At 46.3% G+C, this 12,447-nt stretch overlaps 1 protein-coding gene across 2 annotated transcripts in view; it reads right to left on the bottom strand.

Annotated features, from left to right (window-relative positions):
* The window catches only part of PDHX (pyruvate dehydrogenase complex component X), a 100,317-nt gene that overhangs the window by 42,490 nt on the left and 45,380 nt on the right, over positions 1–12,447 (bottom strand). For both annotated transcript variants that reach the window (XM_032770680.2, XM_032770679.2), the window contains one exon: positions 11,710–11,808. In XM_032770680.2, the coding sequence (XP_032626571.1) occupies positions 11,710–11,808 (99 nt within the window). The remainder of the gene's footprint in view (positions 1–11,709; positions 11,809–12,447) is intronic.

Genomic DNA, 12,447 nt, shown 5'->3' with positions numbered 1-12,447 from the left:
TAACATATTCAGAGAGATACCCTGCAAAGAGCGACACTTTCTGTGCTTCATATTTTATAAAAAGAACCTACAAAAATTATAGTTCTTCAACATGTTGTAGTCAGTGTGGATTTCACTGTAAGTACGTATGTGCCTCATGCAAACAAGATCAGAATCTTTTGCACGGCCACCTGGCTTCTGGGCCAGTCATTCTTTCAGCATAGAGAATATATCTCAGGAGATGCAGATAAATGCAGTCAGTTTAAGAGTCCAGAAAATATAAGAGTTCCTTGATTGTGTTTTCCAGTGTGATGTACTCACTGATCATTTACTGCCATATCTTCTCTGCTAAGCAAACCAACAACCACCTATCAGCGTAAACCTAACATTGACCACTTACAGAGTTACATGTTGATAGTTAAGGTGACAAACAACAAAAGCAGTTAATTATTTGACTTTTCACATTATTGAGCAAGGTCTTTACAATAAAGCCATAAAACTTTTTCATCTTAAATATCATAATCTAATAAGCCCTAAATTACCATGTACAGAACAAGCAGTCAGCTATTTAAAAAGATTGTAATGGATGCTGCATTTTATTCACACAGATACAGAGATTGAGGATGAAGTAGTTTTTTGATTATGTACTCTGATTTTCATGCTATAAAATATGATTGAAAACCATTATACACAGCTGCTGATCTCTGTGTTTTGCGAGACTTTGGATACAATTACAGCACTACGTAAATGCTTAATAAATAAATAAATAAATAATAGGCTGAAACATTTATATTGTGTTTAATGTCCTACAATTACTTCTAGTGTTTATCTTCCTTTAGAAGCCACAGCTTCAATAAAATTAAATTGGCTCCCTGTGGCTTGCATGGAAAATGTGCAGCTACTGATCAAGGATAGCTTGTCAATTAAGTTATACATAGCGCATTGCTATTTAGTAAAAATTGTGACAATTTTAAAATGATTTGCATCCTGAGATTTATATTGAAATGCAAATTTTAAGGATAAAAAAATGTTACAAATACTTTGCACTTGTATGATGTCTTAACATAGGCCTCAAAGCATTTTACAATGCAAACAATAATTAAACTACATAGAACTGTAAATAAAGTCTTCACTTTATAGATTGGGAAACTGATACACAGAAACACAAAGTGAGAGCACGTGAAAATTGAAACCAGCACTCCAAATGGAGGAAACACTACCATGTGGGTTCAGTCCCTGCTTAAGGTAATATTTGTTTCCAGTTTTTATGTTGTTCACAATATCCAGAGGGAGAGTGTCTTCTGTACTTTTACTGGAGGTAGGCAATGGTCTCTTTCAATGCCACTGGAGGGGAAGGGTATCTGGGCTGCATTTTGAGAGAGGTGAGGAGAGGAAGCTGAAATGAGAAGGCTTAATACTGCTGTAAGGCTATTTCTGTACTAACAGTAGGTACAGCTGCTAACTTGAAATTGTTACAATTATAGCCACAGCTTTAAGACAAAAAAGACACTAAGATGCCTAAATATGTTCGACAAAAAGCTATAGAGAAAGATCTTAGTACATTAATATTCAACTGCAAGGCAGACCCTCACAGCACACAAATAATATTAGTGTGTTAGCTGGTTAAGAAATTATATCATATAATTTAATTGTGCTGCAAGTTGTATATTCCTTACTGCCATCTTCAGATTGAAACAATCTGTAGATAAATTACTACACCAAAATATGCTCGAAGAACTAAGGCCAAGAGTTGAATGGTTTAATCTACTAGGATTTCTTCTCTAAACACAAGAACTCAAGTACTCATGGCCCATATCTCATGTGTTTGGAATTATCAAGCTAGTCCCAGTTTGACAGTTATCTGTCTCAATAAACCACCATGTAATTTGTCACGTTCTGAGAGATCTCAGGAACAGTATGGATGTGGCACGTGAACACCGACGCACTGGTCGAGCTATGTGGAGAAACGTATACAGCAACTAACTGGAACTAAGCAGAGTATTAGCAAGTCCCACAAGACAAGGGGGATGAAAAATGTGAACAAGTTACAATGTTCAGAAATTAGAGAAAATGCAGGCCAACATTGTCCACAGTATTAATTTCTTTTCTTTTTCTAATAAATAAATAAATAAAATGAAATACTATAAATTAAGAACTACAAACTAGCCACTAAGAACTGAAGTGGATGATGCATTTGCTAAACAGACTGACAAAAAGACAAGTTAAATATGGAGCCATATAAGACAGTTACTCACCTTTGTAACTGTTGTTCTTCGAGATGTGTTGCTCATATCCATTCCAATTAGGTATGCGTGCGCCGCGTGCACATTCGTCGGAAGATTTTTACCCTCGCAACACTCGACAGGCTGGCTGGGCGCCCCTTGGAGTGGCACCGTTATGGCACCGGATATATACCCTTGCCGACCCAATGGCCCTTCAGTTCCTTCTTGCCGGCTACTCGACAGAGGGGAAGGAGGGCGGGTTTGGAATGGATATGAGCAATACATCTCGAAGAACAACAGTTACAAAGGTGAGTAACCGTCTTTTCTTCTTCGAGTGCTTGCTCATATCGATTCCAGTTAGGTGATTCCCAACACTTACCGGAGTGAGATGTTGCAGAATGCAAAACTGCTGAGCCAAAGGCTGCATTATTTCTTGACTGTTGAACCAGAGCATAATGTGAGGCAAAGGTGTGGACCGAGGATCAGGTAGCTGTATCACATATTTCCTGGATTGGTACATGAGCCAGGAAGGCAGCAGATGAAGCCTGAGCCCTGGTAGAATGTGTGGTGAGATGGCTTGAGGGAACATGAGCCAAGTCATAACAAGTGCGGATGCACACCGTCACCCACGAGGAGATCTTCTGGGAGGAGACAAGTAGGCCCTTCATTCGGTCTGCCACTGCAACGAAGAGTTGGAGCAATTTATGAAAGGGCTTTGCCCGCTCGATATAAAATGCGAGTGCCCTACGGACATCTAGGGAGTGCAACTGTTGCTCCCGTCGTGATGAGCGTGGCTTCGGGAAGAAGACCAGAAGGAAGATGTCCTGATTGATATGGAAGGCCGATACCACTTTAGGGAGGAACGCTGAGTGTGGTCGCAACGGCACCTTGTCCTTGTGAAACATAGGATACAGTGGGTCCACCGTGAGCGACTGAAGCTCGGAAACTCGTCTGGCCGATGTAATGGCTACGAGGAAAACTGTCTTCCAGGACAGGTATAGAAGCAAGCAAGTTGCTAACGGCTCGAATGGGGGAGACAAAAGTCCGGTTAAAACCGGGTTGAGGTCCCAGGTAAGGGTATAGGCGCTCCAAGGAACCTGGAAACCATAGGAAAACATGGAGAGGCCACTCTCCCCTGGGTGGAAGGTAGAAATGGCTGCCAAGTGCACCCTCAATGATGATACCGCTAGGCCCTGCTGTTTGAGAGACCAGAGGTAGTCCAGGATGGTGGAGATCGAGACCTCAGTGGGAGTAACATTTTGCATTTCTCATCAGCAGGAGAAACGCTTCCACTTGGCCAGATACCCATAGGCCGAGTGGAAGGTTTCCTGCTATCCAGGAGTATTTGTTGTACTGAGGCAGAGCAGCGTTAACTCTGACTGGCTCAACCACGCAGCAGCCATGCCATGAGGTGAAGGGACTGCAGTCTGGGTGGTGAAGTCTGCCATGGTCCTGAGGTATGACGTCTGGGTGAAGAGGCAGGGTAATTGGGCTGGCTATTGACAGGTCGAACAACACGGTGTACCAGTGCTGCCTGGGCCACGCTGGGGCGATCATGATCAAGTGAGCTCCGTCCCTGTGGAGCTTTAGCAGGACCCTGTGAACCAGCAGGAATGGTGGAAAGGCATAAAGCAGTTGTCTCGTCCATGATATCAGGAAAGCGTCTGAGATCAAGCCCGGGGAGAGACCTTGGAAGGAGCAGAACATCTGGCATTTCCTGTTCTCACGGGAAGCAAAGAGGTCTATGCAGGGAAACCCCCACTTTCGGAAAACAGACTGAATAATGTCTGGACGGATCGACCACTCATGAGAGTGGAAGGATCTGCTGAGTCGATCCGCCAGAGTGTTCCGAACCCCTGCGAGAAAGGACGCTACCAGGTCTATCGAGTGAGCTATACAAAAGTCCTAGAGTTGAATGGCTTCCTGACAAAGGGGTGAGGACCGTGTTCCTCCCTGTTTGTTTATGTAATACATGGCTGTTGTGTTGTCTGTGAACACTGAGACACAACGGCCTTGCAGATGCTGTTGAAACGCCTGGCACGCAAGGCAGACTGCTCTCAACTCTCGGACACTGATGTGCAAGGCCAGCTCCTGAGATGACCAAAGGCCTTGAATGTGAAGATGTCCGAGGTGAGCACCCCAGCCGAGAGATGATGCATCAGTCGTCAGGGCCATAGAAGGCTGGGGAAGATGGAACGGCATCCCTGCACACAGCAGGGAGGGCGTCAACCACCAGTCAAGGGAGCCTAGGAGTCTCAGGGGAACCGTGAGGATCCTGTCTATATTGTGTCTACCCGGGTGGTATACTGAGGAGAGCTAAGTTTAAAGGGGACGTAGGCGTAGCCTGGCGTGCTTGGTCACGAACGTGCAGGCAGCCATGTGACCCAGGAGACCGAGACAAGTTCGAGCCAAAGTAGTTGGGAAATTTTGTAGGCCTTGTACAATAGATATCATTGCGTGAAACTGCGGCTGTGGTAAGCAGGCCTTGGTGAGATTGGAGTCCAGAATGGCCCCAATGAACTCTATTCTTTGTGTGGGAACCAGAGTAGACTTCTCTAGGTTGATCATCAGGCCTAGTTGGATCAATAGGTCCTTGACGATCCCCACGTGCCACGTTACTTGGGTCTCAGAGGCCCCGCAAATGAGCCAATCGTCGCGATACGGGAAGACATGTATGCGTCGACGACGGAGGGAGGCAGCGACTATGGCCATATACTTTGTGAACACTCTTGGGGCTGTGGAGAGGCCAAACAGAAGGACCGTAAATTGGAAATGTTGACGGTTGACCATAAACCTGAGGTACCATCTGTGCAGAGGATAAATGGCAATGTGAAAATATGCATCCTTCATATCGAGGGCGGCATACCAGTCTCCAGGATCCAAGGATGGGATGATGGTCCCCAGGGATACCAAGCAGAACTTCAACTTTATCAAGAACTTGTTGAGTTCCCGCAGGTCTAGAATTGGTCTGAGACTTCCCTTCGCCTTGGGGATTAGGAAATAGCAGGAGTAGAACCCCTTGTCCTTCAAGTCCTCCAGTACCTCCTCTATACCTCCCATGGCAAGGAGGGACCGTACCTCCTGCAAGAGGATTTGCTCGTGAGAGGGGTCCCTGAAGAGGGATGAGGAGGGGGAGGGGGTAGGGGTGGGGGTGAAATAAACTGAAGCAGTATCCAAATTCTACCCTGCATAAGACCCAACGATCTGAAGTTAGTTGGGTCCACGCACGGAGGAAAGAGGAGAAGCGGTTGCAAAAGGGAGGGAAAGGTTGCTGTTGAACAACTGGTACGTCGTCTTCGAGCGAGCCTTCAAAAGTTTGGTTTAGGTCCCACGGGTAGTTTGGTGGGGCCGTGATTCTGACCCTCTTGGGGTCCAGACTGCTGTCTACGTTTGCCTCGGCCACGCCTCCTGCCGAAGTCCTGCCGTTGACTAGGTGGGGGGTAAGGGCGCTGAGGCTGGGCTGGAAGGGTCTGCACTAAGTCTGCGGTGTGTGCATCCCAAGCGAGCGCATGATCACCCTATTGTCCTTCAGACTCTGCAGCCTAGGGTCAGTCTTTTCCAAAAATAGGCCCTGACCTTCGAAGGGCAAGTCCTGTATCGTATGCTTCAATTCAGGTGGAAGGCCTGACACTTGAAGCCATGATATTCGCCTCATGGCAATACCTGAAGCCAGAGTTCTGGCTGCGGAGTCCGCTGCGTCTAAAAAGGCCTGGGGAGAAGTTCTCGCCACCTTCTTTCCTTCCTCCAAAAGGGCCACAAACTCTTGACATGAGTCTTGGGGGACTAGCTCTGTGAATTTCTCAACCGCCGCCCAGCTGTTATAGTTATAGCGGCTAAGCAGGGCTTGTTGGTTTGCCACCCTGAGTTGGAGGCCCCCCGCAGAGTAGATTTTACGTCCCAATAAATCCATACGCCTAGCCTCCTTTGCTTTTGGGGCAGGGGCTTGCTGGCCATGGCGCTCCCTTTCGTTAACCTATTGGATGACGAGGGAGCAGTGTACACCTACAGGTACTCGTACCCCTTAGAGGGCACCATGTACTTCCTCTCAACTCCCCTAGCCGTGGGCGGAATAGATGCTGGAGACTGCCAGATGGTATCAGTCTTCGCTTGGATCGTCCGAATAAACAGTAAGGCCACCCTTGTGGGAGTATCAGCCGACAAAATATCACCACTGGGTCCTCTATCTCCGGAACCTCCTCCACCTGGAGGTTCATATTCAGGACCACCTGTCTCAGGAGGTCTTGATGTGACCTTAGGTAAATTGGAGGAGGGCCCGAGAAGGATGTCCCTGCCACTGCTTCATCTGGAGAAGAGGAAGACGAAAGGCCAGAGACAATCGGGTCCTCCGTTGTCTCGTGGACTTGGGCGATGTCCGGCTCTGGTGGGACCTGAGGGTCTGGTGCCTGAATGGGAGCGTCCTCTGTACCCACAGGAGGGGGGCAGCTAACAGTAGCCTCCGGCACCCAGTGCTCCGATGGTACGAAGCATGATGGCAATGGAGGTCCACCTTGGGCTTGGTGATATGCCAAAGGCATACAGAAGGACCACTGATGAGGTCCTTGGTCTTGAGCCTGGGTCTCTTGGAAGACACGGCTGGGTACATCTAAGTCACGGTCCTGTGCATAGGAAGCACTGTCCGCATGGGATGACATAGATGCATGGCAAGACGGCCAAGGAGGAGCTGAAAACCCCTGAGAATGGTCTGCATCCCTGGGTAGTTTGTCTGTACGCTGCACCAGAGAGCGGTACCGGGCGCCAGAGCAGTACCGGGAACGAGACCGGGACCTGCAACTGGAACAGTGCCGGGAGGTCGACCGGGGCCTCGAAGCTCGATGCCAGGAGCAGCTGCGAGAGGTGCGGTGCCATGAGCAGTACCAGGAGCTTAATCGGTACCGAGAGTACCGGGCCAGCAAACGGGGTCCTGAACGGTGCCACGAATGCGACTGGTACCGAGATGGAGAACGGTACCGGGACTGCGAGCGGCGTCGGGACCAGGATCGGCGATGGGACCGAGAATGCCGGCAGGACCGCAATCGTGATCAGTGCCTGTCAGAGTGCAGATGGAGGATGGTCTCAGTAGGGCAGGCTTGCCTATGGACTGTACAACCCACACCGGCGGTGCCGGGGGTTGAGGCAGCGCAGACTCCGTCAGTGCAATCAGTTCCCTTGCAGCAGAGAATGACTCCGGTGTGGAGGGAATAGTAAGCTCAACCACGGCGCATGCCGGGGAGCTGTCAGGCACCAGACTCGACGGCTCTTGTGGGACCGGAATCGATGGCGCTGAAGTTGTTGGTGCCGCGGCAGTTGTCGGTGCCGGGCGGTCCGACTTAGGCGGGTGCTCCGACTGCAGCGTGGACACGGAAGCTGCAGGAGTCTTATGTTTTTTGACACGCGGGGAGAGGGAGCAGTGCCGAGCAGACATCTCAGCCAGCGACGGTTGGTGCCGAGGGGCCTTAGCGGTACCGGTGCACTCCAGTGCTGAAGATGCCCTTCTCCCCAGTGTGGACTGTCCAGCGCTCGGTGCTGAGGGTGGAGGAGTAAGAGCTGCCTCCATCAGGAGCTGTTTGAGACAAAAGTCCCACTCCTTTTTGGTCCGCGGCTTGAAGGCCTTGCAAATGCAGCATTTATCTGCGAGTTGGGATTCCCCGAGGCACTTAAGGCAAGAGTCGTAAGGATCTCCTGTAGGCATCAGCTTGTGACAGGCTGAGCACAGTTTGAAACCCGGTGAACCAGGCATGGGCCTCGGCACCAGATGAGGGGAAGGGGCTAATCCCCGAACCCCTCTCAATTATATACACTATGTTAAAGAAAATAATAAACTAACTGCAAGTATAGAAATTTGAACTATATACACAATAATGAGAAAACTACAAATAGCTAGGGAGGTGGAGAGATCAGCTAAGCCGCGCTCCACTGTTCCAATGACCAACACAGGCGGTAAGAAGGAACTGAAGGGCCATTGGGTCGGCAGGGGTATATATCCGGCGCCGTAACGGCACCACTCCAGGGGGCAACCCAGCCAACCCACCGCGTGTTGCTAGGGTAAAAATCTTCCGAAGAACGTGCACGCAGCGCGCGCACACCTAATTGGAATCGATATGAGCAAGCACTCAAAGAACTTTTCCTACTTTTTTGCACCATTTAAAAAAAGGATAGAGTGAGAAAGAAATCTCATTTAAATGTAATATTTGTGTTAATTTTATGAGCACCATGAATTTACAGGGCAGGCATGTGGCTTTGGCCTTTCGAAAAGGCAATACCCCTTTTATCCTACACTTTCTTCCATTATCATCCAGGCTTTTTTCTTTAGAGCTTCCTCTATATTTACTTGATATTTTCCATATCTGTACAACTGAATCATGTCTTTATTTTCACAAATGCCATGACTTTCTATTTGTTTGTTTTCTATTTGTTTTACTCATCCAGGAAGCATACTAGCCAGCTTTCCAAACAATCTATAGTCTTCCTTGAACAAAAGTATTGGATCCCAGTCAATAGTTGATTTACTGCATAGCTTGTCAAAGCAAAAACATGGTGCTAATCTCAGCTCGTCAGGTGTCGTCTTCTATGCCATCAAAAGAGTGAGCATCAAGACTGTACTATAGTCAGAATCTGATTCAATAAGATAAGCTTAGCAGCCATTACCCATAGTCATTGGATTGTTGAATGGGGGTTGTACAATTTTAGATTGGCGCCTATTCAAGACATAGCCCCAAATATTGGGACTGTCCCTCTAAAGTCGGGACATCTGGTCACCCTACTTATGTTGTAAATTGCATATTATTTTTGGGCTATCAAGGTGGTGAAAACAAACAAAACCTCACTTAATGTCCACCTCTGTTCCTGGTTTTACACTTCTCTGATTCTTGTACTTTGGTGGCCAACACTGATATCCATGACCAGCAAGCAACCTATTTACTTTTAAATACATCCAAGTGAGCTGTGTTGTAGTGCTCTATCTCCATGATTATTTACCTATTAGCCTACTTGATAAAGAGGCCTGAATTGTTTAGCTGTGCAGCACAGCGTTTATTTTGCTGAGTTTCTTGCAAACATGCAATATTTCATCCAAACAGAGAGTACCTGTCTACAAATATCTGCGAACTTTTCTTTTCAGACAGTATCAAACAGAGGGGGTCTATAGGTACTTACAACACTTCTCCATTTTAAAATAATGGTTAAAACAGCAGGATATATCTTTAAAAATGACATTTACAAGTAATTTCTTTGAACAGATGAAACAACTTTTGAGAGACACATTTTTGTAGCTGTAATAATTACCTTCCTAGCAGAATCTATGGTACATTTCCATAACAACTAGGGGATGTTAATTAGATAGCTCAGAGTCCCAGAGGGTTCCCACCTGCCGTGAACTAGTTACACACCATAATTTACAGTTGCATTTATATAATTAAAAAGCTTTCTGATAATGTGCTGCTATTACAAATGATACCCCCTCTATCCGGCTCACTATTTAATCCAAACCAGGCACAGTCTGTAGGAAACAAAAGTTAAGAAAGGAAACACTTTCATAGTTTCTTGTTTTGTTACTGTGTTCAACCCAAGGTCATCTTTGATATAAGGTTTCAACCATACAGAATCAGCATGTTATAACAGCTCAACAGCTGTGTGAGGAATATGAGTGGGAGTCTGCCTAGAGAGGGCGTGGTTTTATCCAGGACAAAATCAGTTTCCTGAAGGAAATCCTTCCCATACAACCTTACCAGAACACACATGCAGATTTGAGGGGCATCATTTCAAGGTCAGGAATCCCTGATCTATAATGCTAACAAATGAGCACCCAATTCCAAAGGCTGCTGGGTGCCTTGACTGAAACCACATCTTAATGGAGAGTATAGTGCATTCAAGGCATATAGGAGCACATTAAACCATCCCAGAATCCTCAACATTCACAACAGAATTAAAGACAGGTTAAAAACAGAGATGGTTGTGAAAGAGAATTCCATTCCTCTTTGAACTTTGAGGAATTTCAGAACTAAGTTTCATGTCTTTAGCCTACCTGTACTAAAATGGAAGCAAAACAGACCCTGGACTCCACAGATGAATTCTTGTGTCTGCTGGGGTTAGCAGTGCAGCCAATTATTTCACATAATAAATGAATGATAAAATGATGTTATAATTAGCTCATATGCTATGTCATATAGAATCATTGTAGGCTAAACAGATTTAAGCTGTAGGATTACAGAAGTATAAAACTGATAAGTATTTAGAAGTGATAATTATGTATTAGGTATCTAAGTTCGGCTGAAAAGCAAGGGCTACAGGCTGAGGCCTATAAGATGTCAGCTTAGCCATACTAGCCAGAGGCTTAAGAAATGCTTGACATAAGTACGTGACCAAAGAATGACCCTATGCCACAAAATTATGGGAATAGATGTGCCAATGGGTGGTACTGAAAAAAATTAATATTAAGATTAATTTTTGATTACAAGAACTGGGTAGTCATATTTTTCTAACACATGCCTTAACTGCAAGGTGCACCACGTGCGTAAATGCTAAAAAGAATTAAAGGAACTACAACCTATGAAAAATGAGGTACCCCAATATTATTGGGGGACAATACAAATAAGGAAAACAGGGTAGACACCTTCACACACATGCACAGAGTATTAGGGTTGTCAGAATCACAAGATAAAAGAGGGCTCCCAGAGTGGATAAAATGAGTTACGTATGTGAAAACTTCAGCAGGAACCAACCCTGATGATCAATTGAGAAGGCATCCATCAGGCCCTAAGAATATCATTAAGGATGTGAGTATGACTATATTTGTAACTTGTGCATATGTCTTTACAGGATTTCTGTATGCATGGGTAATCATAACTTTAATAAACCTTGTAAAACAGACTAGACCTTGTACTTGTAGTCACTGTCCTTGGACTTTATGTTACTAGAGACTAAATCTGATGCAAGTAGCAGAGGTGAAAGCACTTTATTGAACTTGAAACTAGCCACCAGCGCCGAATCCACAGCAGTGCAATACAACATTACTAAATTCACTTTAAATAAAATACAAGGCTACAGCAGTGACCCATGTGTGGGAAAGCAGGGGCTCAGATTCCCCATAAAACAGGAGTTAGGGAAGGGTGGCCTCTGCTGCTTCTTCTGACACTTCATTGTCTCTGTGCATGTGGGGGAGCTCTTCAGGCCCAATGAAAGCCCTGTGCCAGCTGACAGCACAGTTTGTGAGCTGTCAATCATTCTAGTAGTGAGCTAAGGGGAATGGGAGGGCTACACTATCTCTCTCAGCTGTCACATGGCTGGACAGTCCCTGTGCTAGGGATCATACAAAGAAAAATACAAACTTCTTACAATGTCACCCAATCCAGCCTCCCACATCCTCAGCTGGTCATCCAAACAATCAATTCCCCCCAAGGAAAAGGTTGAGAGAACAAGTGGGTCTTGTAGGCTGAAGACCATGGAATTCGGGATAGGCTGAAAAAGGAAATGAATAAAATATTTGGCTTAATTACAGCAGGCTTATACATACTCTTTAGTGAGGATTCCTCGAGGCCCAGAGGGAGTAATACTGCTTGGGTCAAGTCCATGTGTCTCTAGAATGTAGCGGGCAGCAGGACTTAAGCGAATCCTGAAGTTAAAAAAGAAAACCACCTAAATAATAGGGTTAGGTGAATGTATTTCACAGGCAAACTGTCAGAGGATTCTGGATACCACGTGCTATGGTCCAGAGCCTCAGCTCCAGCTGTGGGGAATGCAGTGCAAGTCAGTGGGTGTCTGTGCAAAGATAGAGTAAAGTTCACCTTTGTACTTATCTGATCCCAGGGCTGCAATGTGAAGGGTTGACTCTACTATATCAGAGTATCAGAGCCCTGAGGTTACACTACAGCTACTAGTGACCCCAAGGAGCTGAAACCACAGCTGGCGGCCATATCCCAACATCGGGGGTCCCAGCCATCTACCTTATGCTACCAGCAAGGAATGGGGTGACACAGAAGCCTCAACACCATTGGAGGATCCCCATATAAACAGATGATCACCACAGAGCAAGATATGCCAGCTGCATAGATCATCTCTTGGCAAGGTAGTTTAAAGGAGCCCTGCTGCGTCTGAGGAGCTGGCCCTGTATGCTTACTGTCTCACAAGGTATGTCTACATCTGTGGCTGGCCCTGTGCCAACAGACTCGGGCTCGCAGGGCTTGGACTACAGGCTGTTTAATTGCAGTGTAGACGTTCAGGCTCTGGCAGACACACAAGCTTTGGGACCCTC

This window comes from Chelonoidis abingdonii, chromosome 4, assembly GCF_003597395.2.
Source record: "Chelonoidis abingdonii isolate Lonesome George chromosome 4, CheloAbing_2.0, whole genome shotgun sequence".
Taxonomy (NCBI): domain Eukaryota; kingdom Metazoa; phylum Chordata; order Testudines; family Testudinidae; genus Chelonoidis; species Chelonoidis abingdonii.
Note: the sequence above shows the minus strand (reverse complement) of the source record. Positions and strands in the feature narration are given on the sequence as shown.